General features: G+C 38.6%; 2 protein-coding genes across 2 annotated transcripts in view; one reads left to right on the plus strand and one right to left on the minus strand.

Annotated features, from left to right (window-relative positions):
• Positions 1–14,932, minus strand: part of cib2 (calcium and integrin binding family member 2) — a 41,529-nt gene extending 26,597 nt beyond the window's left edge. Inside the window, exons 1-2 of the mRNA XM_081356298.1 lie at positions 14,631–14,932; positions 8,465–8,499 (exon numbers count right to left, since the gene is read on the minus strand). Of these exons, the coding sequence (XP_081212424.1) occupies positions 8,465–8,499; positions 14,631–14,681 (86 nt within the window). The 5' untranslated portion in view covers positions 14,682–14,932. The remainder of the gene's footprint in view (positions 1–8,464; positions 8,500–14,630) is intronic.
• Positions 14,933–16,499: 1,567 nt separating this feature from the next.
• Positions 16,500–22,839, plus strand: lrrc61 (leucine rich repeat containing 61). The gene is made up of 9 exons (XM_081356294.1): positions 16,500–16,658; positions 17,554–17,649; positions 17,735–17,881; positions 18,558–18,618; positions 18,702–18,787; positions 18,868–18,933; positions 19,030–19,098; positions 22,177–22,302; positions 22,424–22,839. Exons 1-9 carry the CDS (start codon positions 16,631–16,633, stop codon positions 22,528–22,530), a joined length of 786 nt encoding a protein of 261 aa, XP_081212420.1. The 5' UTR covers positions 16,500–16,630; the 3' UTR covers positions 22,531–22,839.
• Positions 22,840–24,625: the final 1,786 nt, after the last annotated feature.

Consider the following 24,625-nt stretch of genomic DNA (forward strand, 5'->3'; position numbering starts at 1 on the left):
GATCCAACCGATATAGATATCATTCCGCAAAGTGATGATGTAACTGACCATTACATGGTAACTTGCATATTACGTACTCCTGTAATATATCATGCTGCGCCGCGTTATCGATTAGGCAGAACAATCCTTCCATCCACCATAGATAATTTTTCAAATTGCTTATCGGATCTGTCTCAGCTGCTGCCTGAACCCAAACAAACAGATGAACTAGACGAACTAACCAGCACTATGAGCACCATTCTCTCTGGAAAATGGGATATTGTTGCACCTATGAGACTAAAAAAGGTCAGAGAGAAAATTAAAGCACCATGGTACAACAATACTACTCGTGTTCTAAAGAGAGAAACCCGTAATTTAGAGCGTAAATGGAAACAAACTAATTTAGAGGTTTTTAGAATCGCTTGGAAAGACAGTACGTCACGCTATAAAAAGGCCCTAAAAGCGGCCAGGGCTGAGCATCTCCGCAAACTAATAGAAAATAACCAAAACAATCCTAGGTTCTTATTTAACACCGTGGCTAGACTAACAAATAAACAAGCGTCACCTGAACAAAATATTCCGTTACAGTTTAGTAGTAATGATTTCATGAATTTTTTCACTGAGAAAATAGAAAACATCAGATCCACAATTGTAAACGTTCAATCTTCAATCGCGCCTTATAATTCAGCCTCGATTATCACCCCGCAAGAACAATTACAGTGCTTTACAACTATAGAACAAAAAGAGTTAAATAAATTTATCATTTCCTCTAAAACAACAACATGTTTATTAGATCCCATACCAACTAAACTATTGAAAGAAGTGTTACCTATAGTGGAAGAGCCTCTCCTCAATATTATTAACTCGTCTTTATCTTTAGGTCATGTTCCAAGAACATTTAAATTGGCAGTTATAAAACCACTCATTAAGAAACCACAATTAGACCCAAATAACCTAGCAAATTATAGACCCATTTCAAATCTTCCTTTTATGTCCAAAATATTAGAAAAAGTTGTGTCTGCCCAACTGGGCTCTTTCTTGCAAGAAAATGACACCTATGAAAAGTTTCAGTCTGGGTTCAGGCCGCATCATAGCACTGAAACTGCGCTCGTTAAAATCACAAATGATTTACTCTTAGCTTCTGACCAAGGCTGTATCTCAATACTAGTTTTACTTGATCTTAGTGCTGCGTTCGATACTATAGATCACACAATACTCTTAGATCAGCTACAAAACTATACCGGTGTTCAAGGACAAGCATTAAGCTGGTTCAGATCATACCTATCTGACCGCTACCATTTTGTCTATTTAAACGGAGAAAAATCGATCATAACTCCAGTAAACTATGGACTGCCGCAAGGATCTGTGTTAGGCCCTCTATTATTCTCAATATATATGCTGCCACTTGGAAATATTATAAGGAAACATGGAATTAGTTTCCATTGTTATGCTGATGACACTCAACTATATATTTCATCACGGCCGGATGAAAACGCTAAATTATCCAAATTGACAGAGTGTGTTAAAGATATAAAAGATTGGATGACGCACAATTTTCTTTTATTAAATCCAGATAAGACAGAGGTAATACTTATCGGTTCAAAAAACCGCCCACAAAACCTCTCACAATACAACTTTAACATAGTAGGGTGTCCTGTTACTTTATCCTCTACAGTAAAAGACCTGGGTGTTATATTAGATTGTAACTTGTCTTTTGAAAATCATATTTCATATGTTACAAAAACAGCATTTTTTCACCTTAGAAATATTGCTAAATTACGTAACATGCTATCTGTTTCTGATGCAGAAAAGCTAGTTCATGCATTCATGACCTCGAGACTAGATTACTGTAATGCTTTATTAGCTGGTTGTCCTGCATCCTCAATAAACAAGCTACAGTTAGTCCAAAATGCCGCCGCTAGAGTTCTTACTAGATCAAGAAAGTTTGACCATATAACACCAATTTTATCATCACTACATTGGTTACCTATAAAGTTCCGTATTAATTACAAGGTATTGCTACTGACTTATAAAGCCCTAAACGGCTTAGCTCCAGTTTATTTAACGGATCTTCTATCGCCCTATAATCCATCGCGCTCTTTAAGATCACTAAATTCGAGGCTTCTGGTCATACCTAGGATATCCAGATCCACCAAAGGAGGGAGAGCATTTTCACATTTAGCACCAAAACTCTGGAATAGCCTTCCTGATACTGTTCGTTGCTCAGATTCGCTCTCCCAGTTTAAAACTAGATTAAAGACGCATCTCTTCAGCCAGGCATTCATTCATATAATATTTTAATCTTACAGTTAAATCCGGTCTCTACTTCATAAACGCCAGGGGCCTCATGTACAAAGACTTGCGTTGAATTCATACTAAAACATTGCGTAAGGACAAAGCTGTAAATGTGCGTACGCACAAAAAAATCCAGATGTATGAATCTCTGCGTACGAAGGATCCCACGCATATTCTCTTTGTACATCCCAATTAACGTAAATTTGAGCGCACATGCACGAGCACAACGCCCCACCCAGTCTCCTCCCTTAATTAAACTAATTTAAATATGGTAATGAGTCCACTTTGGCAAAAGAAAACAGTAAGAAAATGACGGCAAGAAATGAAACTTTACAGAAAGTGAATTGGAGGTGCTACTATCGGAGGTAGAAACGAAAAAAAAAAAAATTGGAAAAGTTTGGAACTTTGTCCTCCGGAATTAATAACAAAAGGAAAAAAATATGAGTGGGAGAGTTTGGCTGATGCCGTCAATGCGGTGGGATCGTCGTACTGTAGAGTAGACTGAGTACAGTTGAGACACTTTTTGCGTTTTGATTTTTCACACAAAAATAGACATTGAAAAGAAGTGAATTTCCACATGACACGCCACATGATTACATTAGCTTGTAGACTAAGATATTATCAATCAATAATACCCACAAGTAGTTTTTATTTTAAATATAAGATGCTTTTTGTCTCAACTTTGTCTCAACTGTACCCATGTACTTGAGACAGTGCATGGTACAGTTGAGAGACCCATTAATGTCGTGAAGGTAACTAACCATTCATGGTAAATGTAAATATAAAAAATAAAGACAAATAGAAAAGAAAATAACAACTGGGCAACATTTTTGTTTATTCATCCATTTATATGCATTCATTTTATTTAAATTAGCACTGGTTAAAATGTATAAAGCAGGAACAAGATATGTAACAATATTTATTTATAATACACAGTTTAAATATCACACATATCAAATTGTATTTTCATTTGCGTCCTATATGGCTACATGATTGCTGGCTGAACAACTAAACAGTGTGTTTCCTAATAGAATTCTATCGGGGGTACAGTTGGTACATGTGTGTCTCAACTATACCCCGCTGGCCACCTCGCACATTTCTCTAGATTTTGCAATTACCTTGCATGACACAATACCATGAAATATGCCCGTTTTTAGGGCACAGAATAACGTTTGTGGTGATACCAGTTACGTTTAACAGTCACATAAGGATAATAAGCTAGTCATTGTGGAGAGTGCATGGTGAAGTGAACATCATATCTTAGAAAAAAAAAGTTTTTCCGATTTCTTCGGATCGGAGATGTGTCCGTTGTTCAAATTTCCCACGATCAAAGAGGACACTAATACGCACGTGCACAGCAAAAATACAACTTGTTATTTAAGCAAGTTATTTAAGGTGTCTCAACTGTACACAGTCTACTCTAAATTACCTTAAAAAGAAATGGTCTGATATAAAGGTGGACATTAAAACCAAAGCTGCCATAGAATAAGGGCTGTATCATTTTGCATAATATGCTTTTATATGTTCTTACTTAATTGCATAATTGATAGAATATTTTCATAAGGCTCGTGTGACAATATATGTCATTTATTTTATAAATTGCAAATTAATAGCAATGTTTCCCACAGGTGGTGGTGCGATAGACTTGTAGAACAATTCGTTGTGTAATGTTTGCAACTTCACTTCATTGCCTGTAAGAGTCGCCAACGGACAAAAACAGTGAGAAATATACGTACGCCAGACATGAAATTGGCGTGGAGGAACGCACATTCTCGCGTTAATTTCACTGTTAGTACATACGACCGTGAGCGTGAAAGCTGCCGTACGCAAAGTTTTTGTGCGTACGCAAGATTGATACATGAGGCCCCAGAAGAGAACTGGCCCCCGACTGAGCCTGGGTTCTCCCAAGGTTTTTTTTTTTCTCCATTAGGTCACCTGATGGAGTTTTTCGGTTCCTTGCCACTGTTGCCTTCGGCTTGCTCAGTTGGGGATACTTAATTTGATTAATCGATTCAACAGTGCTATTGATCTGCATTACCAAACGTGGATGTTTTACACCAGAAACAAACACTGATGTACTATTTTATTTAATACTGTGAAGTTGCTTTGATACAATCTGTATTGTGAAAAGCGCTATATAAATAAAGTTGACTTGACTTGACTTGACTTAATTTGACATTGTAACGATTAAATCTGAAAAGTTTCTTGAACCTATCATTAACTGATAAATGAGAGTCCCGCTATGGGACTGTATCTCGTAACTCGATCACATGGAATTGTTGCACACATTTAATAAATTTCAGTTACAATCAGCCATCAGTAGATTCGCAAAGATTTGTACATCTATAAAGTTTATGTTTACATTGAAGATTCTGTTAATATGTTGTTATTCTTGTCTATACAAACATACAAAAATGCACATGTAATGTATGTGTAAACTTTATGAAAATGCAGCTATAAAAATGAATGAGATCACCTTGGTTATAATGCACTGAAGCAGCACTAAGATGCAAGATAAAAGCTACATTGTAAAAGGATTCTTGGTAGCTGTAACTAATGGCTTGTCTGCTTAAGCTGAGCTGTAAAATACGGCTGAGTCAATAATTACTGTGACTGAGCCTATTTGTGTTTACAGAGCTACTAGAGCAAAAAGAAATAGCTGTGGTGTGCCAAAAAAAAAGTGAGATTGCTCTGGAAAATCCCAATTTTGGGCTTAAAAAATATATTTTGGAAAACGTTTTTAATTTTTTTCACCGCCGCCTTTATTAGTCTTTTCGTTTTTGTCGAACACATGCCTATAGAGAAGAAAGCCCTTTCTATGGCTTGCCCAGTGTGGTTTGTGTCAAAGCAGTCCTTAGTCCGGTTGTTTGATGTTTTTCAATTTTTCACTCCTGAACCAAAAAACACAAAATCAAGCCGAATTCTTGCTTTTTCGAAAAAATTAAAAATGAATAAATGTGCCGTTTTCTCATTTTTCTACTTTAAAAAATTAATGAAGGCAACATATTAAAATTAAAGTCCTGACTGAAATGCATTTTCAACACTAAAAATAATTTCAACTTCCTGAGGCCATTCACACACATAACAGGTTTTGTTGAATGGCGCAAGATGCAAGTTCAATTTCTTTTAACTTGAGCACCACATTTTAAGAACACTGTATCAAGTGGTCAAAACACGTCTGTCTATCGCATGTCTACATTGAAAAACAATGGGAAAGAAGCGCAGCGAAAGGCAAAAATGTGTTCTGTGTGAACGGCCCCTAATAGTAAATCAGATCAAGCTACTGTCGCCTCAATTTATTAGCAATAATTTAATTAGATGCAAGATACAGCAGTCATTGTGACATAAAACCTGCCTTATAAACAACATGATTAGACTATTTAATATTAAAAGTTGAAAAATGTCATATTTCTAGTTATATATTATACTATTAATATATCATATTTGATTGATCTACTACATTTACAACTTCACTGCAGCTGTGCATTGAAGCATTTTAATCTACGGTTTAATCACTCAATTATCCTGTTGCCATTGTTTATATCTGCTACACTTTTTTTATTTTATAAAACTAACAGAACTTACCAGCTATGTAGAGAAAATTCTCATTTTGGAGGGCAGCCACATGGTCTAATTGAGGCTGACAGAGAAACTGAGTGATGAACTCTGGTTTTGGCTTGGAGCTCATGCTGATTAAAACCAACAAGCCTTTCTGACTGAAAGCCGATTAGTACAGCTACACTGAACACTGCTGCATTGGGCCAAAAGTACAGCGTTATATATGTATATACCAATGGCTTACAACCAGGGCAATGTCATATTTGTGGCTAAAGACAATTACACGCTTTGCTGCTTGCTGCATGCCCAGTCAGGGAGAGATTCTGATAGAGCCACAAAAAAAGCAAGAAAGAAATCACATTCTTGCAGACAGAGCGAGACTATAAATCTCAATTGAATAGGATGTAATCTCACTCTCTGTTTACCAGGACAAATGTTTCTCGCTTAAGAACACTGGCGTCTAATACAAAGAATGCTTTCCAAAAACGATTCCTTTGAGGAAAAAAAGTTGGCTATATACCTACGTTTTACTCAAGTACTGAATATTAGTGATAACAAGTTCATATTGTTAGCTTAGCTACATGCTAATGTCAAACAGCTGAAATCAATCGTGAGATGCATGTTGTCCAGAGTGGCATGGCTAGGTTTTCTTGGCCGTCTGACTTAAAACACATTGACTAAAAATATAGCTAGCTCTATGATAAATATTTATTCAATTCTGAAAAGTAGCACTAAAAAGTACAATCTCCTTAAAAATTTACTATTTTAAGTATAGGTAGCTCAGCGTTAGCTTAGAGATGCTGACTATGTCCAAATGCCTAGGTTGAGAAAAAATGTGGCTATAATTATATTTCAATAAATACTGAAAAGTAGCATTGAAAAAAGGTTAATCTAACTAAAAATTTGATATTTTACCCAATAATAGCGTACTATGTATTTTTTTATGCTTGTTAGAGTATTACATCGTTAGCTTAGCATGCTAATGTCAAACAGTTTAAATAAATCGTGAGACAAATCTTTTCTGGCCCTCACTAAGGACATGTTGACAAAGTATAGTGACAAAAAAGTTAAATACTTGATGGTACTGTTAGCTTATGGCCTTGCTAATGACAAACTCAGTTGAAATAATCTCTTGTGCGCTTCATGTGAATTTTAAAATGGCTACCGAGTCGAGAGAAAATAAAATTTCATTTAATACTGAAAATACAGCGACAAAAAATTTAAAGAATCTACTACTTTACTCAATAATTCTATTGTTATGCTTGTTCGAGTATCACATTGCTAGCTTAGCTACATGCTAATGTCAAACAGTTGAAATCAATCATGGGACGAATCTTTCGTGCGCTTCATTTGACTAGCGCTATACTGAAAAATAGCGTTTAAAAAAGTTATTTTGTTAAAAAATTAACTATCCGATTAAAATTGGACTATTTTACCCAATATTTGTTGGCAACACGTAGTTAGCTTTTCAAATCTCATGCGTCTTACATTAATTTATGTACAATTACGTGCAGACAAGTTCAGGGCTCAGTGGCTCTTAAATTTGCATAAATGGCAGCTCACATAAAGGGCAATTTCCGTAAAAAGAACCTTTATAATGGTCAGGTTCTCTTTATTAGATCTCAGGTCTCATCTGAGCAACCGTATGAATTTCAGTCAAACAAACGGCGCACAGCCTGTGAATGGAATACTAATGAAGCCAGTGGACTGTGAAATGCAGACTGGTCTGTATGAATGAGCATGGATGAATATCACTGGAGCTGAACTGCTGACAGGGGAAATATCCATTGAATGAATGGGGTGAGAGTGATATATAGATCTCAGACAAGGTTAATAAGAGCAAGTGGAATGCAGTGCAATAGGCCTATATCACGGAAAAATTGAAGACCGGAAGTACGTCTTTTAGTAGGGATACGGCTCTTCCGGTTAGCTCTTTACAATGGCGGAGTCCGATAGATAACGCTGGACCAAATCTCTCCGCAACCTGCCTGAAGTCATATATGACGATGTGGTTCGGATGGTAAATGAAAACTCTCAAGTGGAAAAGCGTGAAAGCTGAGTTTTGGCTGTCTACGTCCTGACGCAGAGCAACCCGGTACACTACAACAACAGCGGCGGGCCGTTCGCCAGTTAGGTAAACGTTTCTATGGTAACAGCGAGTTGGACCAATCAGCAGACGTTGCTGCTACGCTTAGGATTGTGGGTAGTGTAGTTTTTGTTCCATAAGATCGTGGATAAAACATGTTTTTCTTAAAACAAGGTTGATTTCATACGAACTTATAGCTTCTACAGGAGCAAAAACCTTCGTTTCACAACCTCATAGCTCCTGGTCAGTCTACCTCGGATGGTTTAGACATTATGGCTGATAATCTAAATCCTTATGGAGAAATACTGTTGACCGGAAGTTCTGAATCCCTACTCCGCGTTTCGGAAGCAGGAAGTGTGACATAGGCCTATTGAACGAACTGTTAGAACACACAATACCATAACATAATAGCTGCAAAAGATAGTGTACTTAAAATTTCTGCTTGTATTGATTATGATTCAGATTCATTTTGTACTCCTGCTGTATTCCACAGAATTATTTCCCAAAATAAGCACAGGATATGCCGAAAAAGAAGCCAATACTCACCGAAGAATCTCTTTGCGGGTGAAGAAGGTGCAGTCCTAAGATGAAAAAAGAAAGATAATCATTTCTCTGAAAACGCATAATGTATAACTGCATATCATAATACACAAAAAAAAAAAGAATAGTAACAACATCTGGCTTAAACCCCAAGCATAATTTCTAACGTAAGTCTTTTGTAAGAAGCCTATTATTACCGCTTTGCTAAATTTATTCCTGTGATGCGAAGCTGAATTTTCAGCATCATTACTCTTTAGTGTCCTTCAGTTTTCCTTCAGAAAACATTCTGATATGTTCATTTGCTGCTCATAGTATTATAATACTGAAAACATTTGAAAATAGCAGCATTTATTTGAAATCTTTTGTAACAAATGTCTTTACTGCCCATTTAATGCATCCTTGCTGAATAAAAGTATTCATTTCTTTAAAACATTTTTTTTACTGACCCCAAACTAGTGTACAGTGACTTATCCTGTTTTAAATGATAAAGATAAAGGGAAAGCACAGAAAATAAAGTGTCGAAGCACGTGAACCGTGAATCTGACACGTTAAGCAACAGTTTTGCATTAACACTGCATGACTGCACGTGGATCAACACCTGAGCTCCTTGTCGGCTTTTTCAACACCTTTTGTATTAGCACACAAAGCCTCTTAGGTTTCACTGTGTATGATAAGTGCTACCCGTCAAAAAAACACACACATATGAGATGAGGCCTGGCAATATGACCGCAGGGAATGCCGACAGCTTTCTACCCACGGTAGCACGATTTGCCTAAAAACCCATTGTGAGACTGTTCCCAGGTCTGTGTATCCTTTTTCTTACCTCACTCACTGTAATCATTGTAGCCATGCTGACCTGAGCCGACAGATTTATTAGCTAATGATTAAGCTCTCCTTTATGATGTTTACCCGAACACCCAGCCAGCGTTATGCAAAAAAAAAAAAAAAACATCCTCCAAATCAACGGAGCAGCTTGGACGACCGTTTCATGATTTACGCGTATAAGCCTTTGAGTACTGTTAATTGCTCGTTAATTTGAAATATTGAGGCTTGAATCTGTGAGATGTGAGGTAAGGCCACAGCTGCGAGTTATTAGCGAAGAGGATAGACGACCTGGTGTAAAATTATTACCATAGACGTAGCAAGGTCTGTTTTCTTCCATTTTTGGTAGAGCTGAACTCTAAAGTCTAAAAAAAGTCTATTTGCTAACTCGCAGCAAAATAAATCACATTTTTCTTGAGTTATGAATGTGAATTTGCAATCAATGTTGAATGTGACAAGAAAGAAACAAGAAGCATCCCTGTATCAGAGTTGTCGTAGTATCATACAATGTGACCAATCAATGTGACCAATGTGTATTCTGATTCACAAACAAACGACTCTAATGAACCAGTTCTTTTTAGTAAATCAAAAACATACAGTGTGATCGGATCGGATGTTTTTTTTTTCAGTTGAGACTATTGGCTCGTTTCCACTGAGCGGTGCGGTACGGTACGGTAAGGTACGGTACGCATTTATTTGCGTTTCCACTATCAAAAGTTGTGAATGGTACCAAAATGCCGAACCGTACCGTACCACTTTTTAGGTACCCTTCCATTGGGGTCCCTAGCACAGTGGAACGGTACTAAAAGGTGGAGCTAGACTCACTGCAGGACGTTGATTGGTTGACAGGGAATCGTCACTTGCGCGTGCTACAAGAGGAATGACAACATAAGAAGCGCAATTTTTTAATATACAGTTTAATATAATACTACTGTTACTGTATCACGAAATGTAATTTTTAAGAGTTTTTCAGGCGAGAATGTAGTTGTTTAAAGCTCAGATCTGTGGTTTATTTATAAAGATGATTTTTTTTCCCCCGGTTGTGAGATCCATGCGGTCAGTGGGCGCTCGGCGCTCATGTTTCCCGGCTGGATGAGCCTTTCCTCGGCTAGTTCTTCTGACGTTCGCCGCTGACGGTAGTGGTTAAACATGAGATATAATTCGTCTTGTGTAGACCTAACGGGCGATCTTTGGTCTCGTGAATATATAATTCGTTCCCTGTCAATCGTTTTGGCTGAGGGCTAAGTTTAGTTTCAGGCTATTTGTATAACTTTACTGTTGTAATGTTAGACTAGAGCGCTGCATTTGGATATTTGACTGAATTGTTTGCTTTATTTCTTATTGTATAGCTTCTTGTACCTTTTACTTAAACTTTTATATTGGCTATTATTGATAAAACTGAAATTTTACAAAAAGAAATATTGTTTCTTGTCATTTTTTTATTACAAGATTATCACTGATATTTATTGCAACATTTGTACAAATGCATATATTGCCTGGAATGTGTAATTTTTTTTTTGTTTGTTTTTTATTTAACGAAAAGAGGTAACCTTAGGGTTGTTTTAAATTTCGTTTTGTTATAAATAGAATAACGTATAACGTGCAGTGAATAATCAATATGCGTTGCGCATGAACAACATTTGTGTCCCTATAATGTTAAATTTATTTAAAGGTTGTCTAAGCGATCCCGGGAGACGTTTCTTCTTGTTGACATTCGAATTATTGTCAAACAAATCGGAGGCTAGCTAGACCCTCCCTCCTCCTCATCCGCGCACTAACCCCCGAACCCCCCCACATCACATCATTCTTGTCGGTTATTGGCTGGAACAGTTTGTTGTGTTTCGTGCTGCGGGTCGCTCTGTTTGTTGCTCAGTTTGTTTTTGTTGCAGTTTGTGGAGCCTGTGGTGTCTACAGAGACCGCGTTTTTTTACAGTGTGTTCAGGGGACAGGCAGCTAGCAGATAGTGAGGAGATGTTTGCGGTATGTGACAAAAAATGTTTTGGCCTAAAAAACGCGTGACATGACTTAGAGCACCTTTAAATGAAAACGAAAAGAGGCAGAGTGTTTTTTATAACATATTTCGTTTTATTGTTGCTTAAAATGTACATACAGAGTAACAGATAACCGGAGTAGCAGAGCGAGCTGAGTGACGCTTTAAGAACGCGCTGTACCATTTGCATGTAGGAGTCGCACATGGCAAGTACAAACTTTGCGTAGCCTACTTGATATTGAGAAAAGCCTAATGTCGGCGCTTGTCTTCTTGTGACAAACATGTCGAGGAGCAAGAACAAGATCTGCTGTATGTCATCCATTGTAGTTTACTATGTTCTTCTTTGCGCGAAAATGACGTTGATCGAAACACCACGCCTATCAAGTAAGGGTACTGTTGGCAGTGGAAACGCTAGCCAGATCATGGTTAACAGACCCGAACCGTACCGTACTGTCCTGTACCGTACTGCTCAGTGGAAACGAGCCATATATGTTCTATGATTCAGAATATCTGCCGAACTGTTACTAGTATCTGATTTCGCAAATAGTTTGTTTCTGAATATAAAAATGTCGACAATGTATCGCACTTGCTCTGGCGCTAGGTTTGGATGAAGAAATGTGCTTGTTGTCGTTTTTGTTTGTTGTACAAGCAGAATGTGACAGTTGGTCAGTTTAGTATTTGTCCCGCCTCTCCTCCACTGTGATTGGACGGCTGTGAGAAAACAGCAGTAAAGAAAGCATCTGATGATTGCGATGTGGATATGTTTGCGTCCAGACAAGTCACGTTTATTTATAAGCTACCACTTATACAATTTAGATTTAAAGCCACACGTATCATAACTGTTATCTATCGGCCTACTGCAATTGAGGCATTTATTCAAGAAATTCATTACAAATAGAAAGATGTATGGTAGAGAAATTTCATGTCGGAGCTGGATTTGAGCGAACGCCGTTTTACCGGTGAGCGTGAGCGGTATATAAGTGGAGCGTACGCTTGGCCCTTCAAGGCCCAGTGTTCCACTCCGTCTCGCGCACAGTTGAGCATGAGAGCCTTTCAAAGTATACTCTTTTGGCCATGAGCGTGGAAAGACTTGTTGACTTTGGGTGATTCTCAATATTGACGCTTCCTCATTTCCTCGCTTCTCCATCCTCGAACCCACAAACCAGTCAAACTCAGCCATCTTGAAGGGCCTCTTAATTCACTAATTGCACCGTGGGGAACGAGGAGTGAGGAAGCCTCCTGAGGAGTCATGAGCGAGGATACACAGGTGTAAACTTCCCTCGCATCCTAAGGGTGTGGTGTTAAGATGATGTGAAAGGAAACAAGGATGAAGTTGTACGCGCACCGTGGAAATTGGAAATTGGGCTGCATGTGGACCATGTGCACGGATGTCTATGGACCCTCCTAATGACGAAAATTACATCACACAGACAGTAAGCGGACCGTCATGGAACACGGACGGCTGAAGTATACTTTGGGCTTGAGCGACTGGCATAGAGTAGAATATTGTGCAGGGGAATATTGAGCCCATGCTCTGAGCGTGACCAGTTTATCCCGATTCACTAACAAACGACTTTCTTTTAGCAAATCAAAAACATATCAGTGCAGCCAGTGTATTTTGATTCTTGAATAAACAAATCTAATGAAAAAGTTATGTTTAGTGTATCAAAATCATAAAGCACGACCAGTGTATTTCCGATTCTTGAACAAACGATTCGAATGAACCATTTTTTTTTTTTTCAATAAATAAATAAAAGCTTTACAGCATGGCCAGTGTAGCCAATTTCTGAAATCAATGATTCTTATAATGATTCTTTGAATGAATAAGAAAGTTTGAATAAGAACTGTCCTGGATGTTCATATTTAAATTAACATCATAACGAAAATATTCCCAAATGAATTTGAATCGAGTCAAATTGAAAATGGAATGGAGTTGACTGATCACCGTTTGGTCACCATTTACAAAACATCTCCTTTAGTGTTTCGCTGAAAAAAAAATAAAGCCATGCGGTTTTGGAAACAAAAAGATATGATTTTTGGGTGTCTTCTTTAAGACATGGATAAGTTTTTCCAATGCAAGCAAAATTTTCTGCAATATTCTCCCCCACTAGCCTGATTCACTTTTACAGCATGATGAATGATAAGACTTGGCTGCTCTGAGGAATGAGTCTATCAGCCAAACAGCCAAGCTCCACTGATCCAGGTACGTTCAACCCAGTGATTAAAGAGCACAAGGAGCGGCGGCCATTGTTGCTAACGGCCATTGATCTCCTTGATGTAGTTTGATGATTGGCAGATGGGAAACTCAGATGCTTACTATTCAAATTTCCTTAATATCTGACTCAGTGAACCAGTTACATCACATATCTATACCAAGATTATTTGAATATAAATCCATTTGATGTTAATCATGTTTCATCATGCTGCTATAATAAAAAAATACAAGACTTTAAAGAAAGTCCAACAGTTTACTAATCAGAATTGGATTAATATTTAAACGTCTATGAGTCCTTCTCGAAGCAGACTATGATGTTTCGCCAAAGCATGACAGACTACTGTTTCCGAAGACAAAAGCATCTTCTCTTCTCACATGTTCGTGCACGAGGAGGATAAGATCTTTGGAACAATATGATCAGATGTCTTCAGATATGCCTCAATGCTCAGACCTTAAGTATCACAAAAAGAGCAAATAATATATCATACATGATATATGAATATAAATGCAAGTGGCTTACTTCTGTGTGTTGACCATTTTGTTTTAAGAACATCATAAAGATTTACCGAACTAAATACTGACATTTTGATTTGTTTATAGTTTAAAAAGCTCAACAACAGCTATGTCAAACTCATAATTTCCTTGCAAAATCCTACAATCTGCTCACTGTGAAGGACAATAAAGTGGCTTGTATGCCGCAGACAATAAACTAAGAACAAGGTGAAGCCTCATATAAAATCATACAGACCATCTCTGGGAATAAACTGTTGCCAGCATATGCTTTTTCCTTACTTTCTTAATTTGTATTTATTTATATTTCATATATATATATATATATATATATATATATATATATATATATATATATATATATATATATATATATAACTATGTGTGTATATATAGGTGTAATTGTGTGTATATATTATGTATACATATTATATATATATATATATATATATATAATGAAATGAAATAGATAAATAAAAAGTAAAAGTAAAATGAAGAAAACCTTTATTTTTTGGTCTTTTTATTTATTTAGAGAAAAGAAAGACTTTCAAAACATTCTTTTACACAAAACTTGATTTTGTTGCTGTTATTTCTATATATGATCTGCAAAGAACGATAAAGATAGAGTCTCTTACCTGATAGGCGTCTAGCTGTTCATCAGTAAATATCGTTTGCTTATTACCCATCTTAGTCGAGTGATTTTCCTCTCGTGCAGATGCATCACATTGGTCTTCTCTGTTCTAGGCATTTATGTCCACGGTTTGGCCAGCCGAGAAAATTGGGAGCCAGCATGAAATTTCAGTCCTTCTTGAAGTAGCCTATGCCTGTTGGTGGAAAAGGCGACACTCTCCATAAATACTTAAACAGCTCAAGAAACGTTACACTTGTTTGACGCGTACCGTTCCTGACTCGTCTTGTCGCTGTTCGCTCTCACTATGACGGAATTCTCAATGAAAATTATTCTTGAACCAACTAACACCTGTTTACCACCAGGGGGCAGCAAGGAACGCCCAGTGGTAAATACACCCTGGACCACAAAACCAGTCTTAGTATGGGTCTTTCATTTTTAAGTTTGTTTTGGGTTTTAAGTGCTGAATAAATAAGATTTCCATTGATGTATGGTTTGTTAGGATATGACAATATTTGGCCGAGATACGACTATTTGAAAATCTGGAATCTGAGGGTGCAAAAAAAATCTAAATATTGAGAAAATCGCCTTTAAAAGTTGTAAATGTTCGCGGTTGTGCTGCATCCACTCACAGAAATAAATGTTTGATATATTTAAGGTAGGAAATTTACAAAATATCTTCATGGAACATGATCTTTATTTAATATCCTAATGATTTTTGGCATAAAAGAAAATTCGATCATTTTGACCCATTCAATGTTTTATTGGCTATTGCCACAAATATACCCGTGCTACTTATGACTGATTTTGTGGTCTAGGGTCACATATTATATTATATTATATTATATTATATTATATTATATACGTTTTATTTAGCCTAGTAATAAATGTAGTCATCTCAATGTAGTCATCCCAGTCATCTCAATAGCAAAAAGTATCCCAATCAACCTGAATTTATCTCTATATGTACAGTAGCCTAGTAATAAAAACAAAACAAATCTTAACACACACAAAATCTAACTAAAATATTCTAAACAATCACACTGCCATAGAAGAGCCATTTTTGTTTCCCCAAAGAACCTTTCAGTGAATAGTCATTAAAATAACCATTTGTTTTCTTAGTGTGAAAAACGTTTTAAAGGGATAGTTCACGCAAAAATTAAACTTTTGTCATAATTTACTCACCCTCAAGTTGTTCCAACCCTGTATGAGTTTCTTTCTTCTGTTGGACACAAAAGAAGATATTTTGAAGAATGTTGGTAATCAAACAGTTGACGGCACCCATTGACTTCCATAGTATTTTTCTTTCCTACTACGGAAGTCAATAGGGTCCATCAACTGTTTGATTACCAACATTCTTCAGAATTGTGTTCAACAGAAGAAAGAAACTCAAACAGGTTTGGTAAGTAAGCAATGACAAAAGTTTCTTTTTAGGGTGAACTATCCCTTTAATAGAGCTAAATATTTTTTTTTTCCACTTTAAAGAACCGTCTTTAAAGAAAAGCAAGTCACTCGTGGTTCAAAACAAACAGTGTCATTTATAAAAACTATCAACAAAATGTTTCGCTAAAGTTTTTGGGCAAATGTTTCTTTATACTTATTCCATTATAACAAACTTTACATAATAGAAAAATTCTAAGTTACATTCCATTCCCAGTTTCCATGACAATATCCTAGTAACCATTGTAAGCACACAAAAACGCTGAAAGGGCAACTTCCGGCTGGTGTGAACTTTAAATAAATAATTAATCCCGCGCGTTAATTAAACCAAGAGAACGTTTGAAATGAAGAAAACCATCGGAGCCGTAAAGCAGGGGGGCAAACAATCCCCGCATTAAAATCATCGCTATATAGGGCAGACATTACAGTGAGGCTCAGGCTAGCCGGAGAGAGCTAACAGTCACACCTGCTCAGATCTGCCCGTGCTGTAAATGCCCACAAGCATTTATTACCAAAACATCCATCCCATGCTGTAATCTGCGAGTGACTGCATGAATCTCAGCGACCATGGACTCTAAGAGGGAAAAGGACAATGGTGAGTAGCTAATTATAAACGGTGTTTTAAACCATAGCGCGTGCTAGCCGCGGTAGCTGTCCACACACTGTGGTGCTGATTCACAAAGGTACATCTGGTACTAAATTTACATGTATTTTTATTGGATATATTTTGCCGGATATTTCATTGTTTGGCAGCATAATGAATGCAGCCTTGCATTATAATTTCAGTAAAACAGCATGGCGTCTCCTTAAGGGAATTACTCGCTTGTTGCTCCGTATGTGCACTGAATTAGGGTTCATTAAACACATGCTTCGCCTCTGTTAATTAAACCAACTGTTGGTTTGCGACAACTTTTAGTGTATCCACATAATTTCAGCTATTATATTTTAGCTCGCAAAAGTCTTTTTTCAAGTGGGTGCTGTGCGTGTTGCCATGGTCGACTTAAAAATTGATTAGTATAGATGTTATTATATCCAAGGCAATTCAGTTAGGTTAAGTGAGATTATTGTTATATTTCTATTTTCTATATTTCACCTTTTTAGAGTGCCGGATTACAGGAAACCAATCCCATAAACATCCCAAGTGTTGTTTTAGTGTTATTTATAGGCTGTACTGGTTTTTATTAATATTTTGAATTAGCTTTATTTTTCATATTTCCCGTTTTCATTTTCAATTTAGGCCTAATTATTTTGTTATGTGCTTTTGTGTGTGTATATGTAAGCATGAAAAATTAATATTTGCATTAAACCCAGAGGGATCTGCGGCTGTAATCCAGTCTTTAAGAGTTAAAGAAAAGCGACACATAAAAGGAGATTAAAACTGTAATCACCATGAATCATGTAGAGCCACATTTATAATCTCCCCACAGAAAATACTGAACCCACCACAAATAGCTTTAATACTGTTCGGACATTTTCTTCTTATATTCCAGATACAGAATGTGCAAAGATCACAACCGTGCTCCTGAAATCCCGCACTGGGGAGTTCGATTTGGAGTCCATCTTGTTTCTTAAACTGAGGAATTTAGGTAAGACAACACTGTAGTGTCTTTGCTGAATACATTCTCACAGTCGCACATAAACACAATCTTGCTTTTGTTTTTTTTTTGGCAGGAATTTATGATCTTGGATGTATAGGAGAGTGTGTAAACCTGGAGAGGCTGGACCTCTCTGGAAATAACATCACAAATCTGGGGCCTCTTTCACCTCTACGAAGACTTGTCGTTCTTAACTTGTCAGCTAATAGAATCTCAAATTTAGGTAATGATTATTTCAACCTTAAAGAGGCTATCAGTAGAATTCAGAAAGCCTTGTTATTAGCAAAATCGGTGGCTGTTAAATGAACCAGCAACTTATGCTAATAAGAGCGATGTTTAGATGAATATGTAAATATGTGCAGCACGCTTTCCTCTCAATAAAAAATAAACACACAACAAAAATGACAGTTAGGAAAGCCTCTGATCATAGCGATGTGGATATGTTTGCACTAGCTCTGCAATTCACCCATGTCGACAGATGAGGTAATTAAATACACTATTGTGATAGTTTGATTATAAAGTATATTTGAGACTATAGACTAAATATTTCTGGCTATGTGAGACACTAGTTTGAATTAATCCCTTTTCTATTAGCTCTTTCAGCATTATCCTTTACATTGGAATCATTAATTTCAATTGATTTCTTGGCATTCATTTCTAATGATTTTCCTGGCAAAACATTTAGACTTCTTTACATAGAAGTCATTCTACAGGCTTTCATAGACAACCTAGGAAGTCTGGGAAGGTCTCGTTTCGTTACAAGCTGTTCACACATTGGCAATAAAAAAAGCGATTAATACATGAAATGTATTTATATAGCCCCTTTAATCTGATTACACGGTATATAAAAATCAGTGCTATTATATCTGACTTTTAGAGTTGATCATGTCTCTTCTCAGAACCCCTTTCCAGCTGTGAAAGTTTACAGAGTTTGAATGTTGCTGGTAATGTGATACCGAGGTAAGCCATCTTTTTTAGCTACTCATATTTATCTGCTTTCCTATCCACCTTTCTATATGATACAAATTGATTTGCACCTACAGTGTTGATAATGTTCATGCACTCAAGTCTTTAAGAAAGCTGGAGAGCATCAGACTGAAGGACAACACCTATAATTACACCAATCCAGGTTAGCAGGTTTCTGGCTTTAATTTAATAAATCTTGTTGGCACTCAAAACATTTCTTCATTCTTATTTATTTTGCTACAGTCTGCAAGAGTTCATCATACCGGACTATTATTCTAGAAATGTTCTCAAACTTGAAAGTGCTAGATGGTGAGTTTTTCACTTTATTTTGCTAAACACTCTTTTCAGAAAATGTTGTACTCAGTCTAGCAAGTTATCATGTTCTCTTTTAATGTGTTATTTAAGGTGAAAGGGTGGTGGGACGTGGAAGTGACTTATATCAACTATGCAAAGACATTGATGATACTATTAAAGGTACTTGTTGGAATTTAAAGATTTTAATAGAAAAACTGTCACTTGTGATGCACTTGTGTTTAATTTTTTACTCTGCAGTTTTGTGTATAATATGATAATATGCTTAACACAAAAAAGAAAACCTTATATTTAGCAAGGATGCATTAAATTTAACAAAAGGGACAGTAAAGACATTTAGAATATTACAAAAGATTTCTATTTCAAATGCTGTTCCCTTTCTGTCAGTCACATTTGATTTGACGTTATGTCGACTGATAAATGGGGTCTCACTTGGGAGCCCAAATCACCTCTGAATTTTAGAAAAATGGATGAAATGAAATTGGCGAGTGGAATTTGCATGCCTAGCCACTCCCCTGTACATACAGGTATATAAGATGCATCCATACATAAGATTTTTGGTTCGTAGCTAAGTGGTTGCAAACGGCGATCACTCTTCCAGTCACCATAGCTAAAAGAGCATTATAAAGAGCAGATTTCTGGAAGAATCGATGGCACATTCAGCTGTCTTTCCCCAGTTACTGAGTGCACAGTTAAGTGCAGCGATTCCCCCCTGGGTGCTTTGTTGTAAAAGAGCAGATGTCCCTAAAAGAGCGAGCAAGCGTCTTTTTAAAGATGGCTTTCCGTCCGTGTATTCCTGGATGCGGTAATTTCCTGGCCTCGACTAATGGCCATGATCGCTGTCTCACAGGTCTAGGGCGCAAGCATGCTGGGATGGCGCTCTTGGATGGTTCATGCCGTCATTGTGAGACTATGACCATGGCAACACTGCGATCTGCTGTTACCCAGCCCGGTTCCTCTGCTCTGCACAGGGCCACGGTGGTTAACACTCTGGGACATCTGAGGGTTACAGTGGGAGCTCTTCCACCAATCCAGTCCTCCAGCATGTCGAGTGCCACCGAGCGTCTGGATGACACGGGTCCCTCCCATGGCGGACCCAACGTGTCATTCAGTGCTCTGGCCGAGGACCAGATGTCGATTCCTGCATCAGAGAGTGGGCTATAGTCCTCTAGGGATGTACAGTATATGAGGCTGAGCTCTCCCCCTCTGGGGTGGTCGCTCACAAGGAGTCGGATTAAGAGTTGACGGCCATGCTTTCCCGGGCCGCCGCGGGCATCAGGCTCGAGTGAAACCCTCCATCTTGCCCTGAACACTCGTGGTTGGACGATTAGTTCCTGTGTTTATGCTGCCCCAGTGCCTTTCTTCCTGGAGGTGCATGAGGAGATCCAGAAGTCGTGGAAGGCACCTTTTACTGGCCAAAGCCGCTTCACGGCCTCCTCGAATCTCACTACCCTTAATGGTGGGGCCGCTGCGGGGTACGTGGAGATTTCACAGGTGGAACCTGCTATTGCGATGCACTTGTGCCCATAAAGTGCCGCCAACTGGAGAAACAGTCTGCGGCTCCCGTCCAAGGCCTGTAAGCTGATGTCACCCCTGGATGCTAAGGCTCACAGTGCCGCTGGACAGGCCGCCTCCAACCTGCATGCGATGGCCATCCTGCAAGTACATCAGGCCAAAGCACTCAAATAAGTGCATGAGGGTAGTTCTGAACTGGGGTTGATGCAGGAAATGCGCACAGCGACTGTCACGGTGCGGGCCCTCGGCCAGACAATGTCCACCTTGGTGGTCCTGGAATGTCATCTCTGGCTGAACCTTGCAGAGATGCGGGATGCCGACAAAGTGCGCTTTCTCAGCGCCCCCCATCTCGCAAGATGGCTTCTTCTGCGAGACTGTAGAGGACTTTGTCCGGCAGTCAAAAAGCAGACAGAGGCCATCAGACACATCTTGCCCTGGCGTGATACCACCACCACCTGGCTGCCGAGGACTGGACCCGTCTGCTTGTCAGAGGGGTCCTCCTGCTCCGGCACTGCCAAAAACAATATCCCGGTTGCAATGTTGAGCCCACAGCGGGAAAGCGACGCAGCCTGTCCCACCGCTAAACCCCCCAATGTCCATCAAAGCGGCCTTGAGATGGACGACCCAGAGATGGAGGGATCTTCTCTGAAACAGGAGGTGGTGATTCCTTCCACTCCTTCCTCTGGAGGAGAATCTTTTGTTTCATTTAAAAGAGTTTATTTCTGTTCTTACAGACCCCAAGCATTTTTCTTTTTCTTAAAGGGGTCATACAATGTCATTTTTGCACAAGCTAATATGATTCTTTAGGGTCTAAATTAAAAGTTTGTAATATACTTTAATTAAAAATTCTCATTAGTATTGTAAGAAAACACTAATTTTACCTGCTCAAAAACAGCTCTGTTTTCAGCACGCCGTTTCAGTGCATACGTCTTTAAATGATGAGCTTTGCTCACCCCCCCCTCCTTTGTTCTGTGCGTACACCGTTTGTAATACAATAACGCGTCGTTCATTATAAACGTGGAATTATGAATTATATTGAAAACGTTGTACATAGAAAACATGCCATAATGTACCCTGAGTGTAAAAATAACCACATTCATCGTGAAGCGTGCAAGCAAGCAAAGATTAAAGATTAATATAAGGGTCAATAAAACGTTACACTCACTTCAGTTCTTCTGGAGGTGCAGCAGGAACACGAATAGTTGGTACTCATCCTTTTTTCAGGAGCAGCTTCTTAGCAAATCCAGCTTTATACTGACCCTCGTTTGTAAAGCAGTCTGGTGAAATGATTCGCGCAAACATGACAGCATTGACGTTGATCGTGGGGAATATTCCCTTCGAAAACAAACTCAGCCACTGCGTCTTCAGCTACGGACGGATTTAGAAACATCATCAATATGACTGCGTGTTCATTATTATATTGGGAGGGGCGTCGATATTGTGACGTCAAAATATTGAACAGCTTGATTTGAGACAGGAGGAAACATATAAGAAGATAAAAAAAAACACTGGATGGATTTTTATCATTTTATGATGGTTGTGTACAGGCACTGCCAACACACATTTCAGTATAATAAACTTGTAAAAGTGCATGTACCATTATATGACCCCTTTAATAAAATTTTACTTCATTACTTTTAAAAATAATGATTTTACTCTGCATTTATGAGAGACTGCCTACATATCTAAATGTTCTATAATTATTATTTTTTCTTTCATTTGTAGCAGGGATGTATAAAAATGGCCAACTGCCTGAGGTGCCAGAGACCAAACCTTGGGTGGATGATGGTTTTTGGGAGATAAAGAGATCAAACAATGCCATTGTTGATGAAGCCTATAAACAGTTCAGTGGTATGGGCTAAACTCATGTACATTAATCATAATAATTTTCTAAAACATTCTTTAAACACACCATCAGCAGTCACACTTCCAAAGCATTGATTTAATATGCTTTCGGTAACCATCTCAACAGATGTTCTTCATGAATGCAGGCTCCTGAATAGTCGAGCAGCACATGTGATCTCACAAAACGAACGGACCTTCAGCCTCAAGAACCAACCAAAGCAGTATGCCGTTTGAATCTGGGAATTTCTCCATCTAATTATGTTTCCATAAGAATGCATCTGTTTTCCACAGCTTTTTCTATGTATTTTTAAATGTCCATAAGCTTGATGCATCACCGGTGCCAGAAATCCAAAATGCTCCGTGTTGCCTGCAGTGTGAGGGTTTAGTTTTTTGTAACTATACTTGAGAGTTCTTTCTGATTTACCACCATTTAAAGCAGTGGTTCTCAACCAGGGTGCTGCAATGAACTTATAAGGGGGGCTCAGATGACTTGAAAATAAGCTAAAACAACAACAAAATCAAGATATGTCTTTGTATTTGGTTATTTTTTTATTTCGAAGATACACAGATGAGCCAAAACATGACCATCTGTCTAAAATGTTGTTGGTTCTCCGCATGCTGCCAAAACAGTACCGACCCTCGAGGTATGGACTTCACAAGACCCCTGAAGGTGTCCTGTGGTATCTGGCACCAAGACCAGGATCAAGATCCTTCAAGTCATGTAGGTTAAGAGGTGGAGACGCCGTGGATCAAAATTGCTGGTTCAGCAGATTCCACAGATGCTCAATTGGATTGAGATCAGGGGAATTTGGAGGCCAGGGCAACACCTTGAACTCTTCATTATGTTCCTCAAACAATTCCAAACAATGTATGTAGTGTGAGAGGGTGCATTATTCTGCTGGGAGAGGTCACTGCTATCAGGGAACATCATTGATTGTCATGAAGGGGTGTACTTGGTCTGCAACAAGTAGGCGGCACGTGTCAAATTTATGTCCACATGAATGGCTGGACCTAGGGATTCCCAGCAGAACATTGCCCAGAGCATCACACTTCCTCCACTGACTTATTGTCGTCCCACTTATTGTGCATCCTGGTGCCTTCACTTCCCAAAGTAAACGGCACACATGTACATGGCTGTCCACGTGATATAAAAGAAAACAGGACTCATTGGACCAGGCAGCCTTCTTCCACTGCTTCAAGTTCCAGTTACGACGCTTCGCGTGCCCATTGTAGGTGCTTTTGACGGTGGACGAGGTCATCACAGGCACTCTGATTGGTCTGTGGCTACGCAGCCCCATACGCAGCGGAATAAGATGCATTGTGTGTTGTGACACATTCCTCCCACAACCATCATTAACATTTTGTGTGACTTGTGCCACAGTAGACCTTCTGTTGGCTCGGACCAGACGGGATAGCCTTCGTTGTCCTTGTGCATCAATTAGCCTTGGGTGACCAACACCCTGTCACCGGTTTGTGGTTTGTCCCTCCTCAGATCACTGTTGGTAAATTCTCACCACTGCTGACTGGGATGAACCCACAAGCGTTGCCGTTTCAGAGATAATCTGACCCAGTCTGAAGTGATGTAAGCCACACTTGTTGTTGTGACTTTTATTTTGACAGCGATGAGAACACCACCCAGAGCCTGAGCACACAGTGCTCGCATTCTCCGTGTTCATCAGTTTAAGATCAGCCTAACAGTCCTGTCTAATACGATATTAGATAGAACTGTTATAGAGCTGGTAAGTCCCGCCCCTTCCGCTAACCCCACTGGACCTCTAGGTTGAAAAATCGTCAATGCAAGTGAATGGGAGACAATAATTATTTTCTGGTCCCGTTTGAATTGTGCCATGAATGTGGACATATGTTGTCTGTGAATTTTTAATATAACTTTTCGTGTAAAGAATGCTACAATTTAGCGGGTAGAAGTTTGATACCGTTAGACTTTGTGTGAGAGCACTTTGTGGATTACAACTCTCGACGCGTTTGAAATGTCACCACCACTCGCACACGGGCACTAGCTCACGGATCCCGCTAAACATGTCTGTGTCTTTGGTGCACTTCACCTCCTTCTTTCAGGGAGAGAGCAAAATCGTTGAAGTTGGTGAAAACCACGGGTAAGTCAACTTTGTGGGGTGACGTCACATAGGCGACATGTAGTCTTTCTCATTATGTCTTTTCCACAACTGCTAGCCGAAGAATCATTCAATATACTGTCAAACTCGTAACATGAAAAGTTATATAAAAAATTCACAGACAACATATGTTCACATTCATGGCACAATTCAAACGGGACCAGAAAATAATTATTTTCTCCCATTCACTTGCATTG

This window comes from Scardinius erythrophthalmus (assembly GCF_964197995.2).
Source record: "Scardinius erythrophthalmus genome assembly, chromosome: 24".
Classification (NCBI taxonomy): Eukaryota; Metazoa; Chordata; class Actinopteri; order Cypriniformes; family Leuciscidae; genus Scardinius; species Scardinius erythrophthalmus.

What these genes read in the sequence shown, in the direction of transcription:
- lrrc61 (XM_081356294.1), top strand. Translation starts at nt 16,631, where the DNA reads ATGGACTCTAAGAGGGAAAAGGACAATG. An exon ending in TAAGAGGGAAAAGGACAATG is followed by an intron (nt 16,659 to 17,553) that starts GTGAGTAGCTAA and finishes CTTATATTCCAG; the next exon opens with ATACAGAATGTGCAAAGATC. An exon ending in AAACTTGAAAGTGCTAGATG is followed by an intron (nt 18,934 to 19,029) that starts GTGAGTTTTTCA and finishes GTGTTATTTAAG; the next exon opens with GTGAAAGGGTGGTGGGACGT.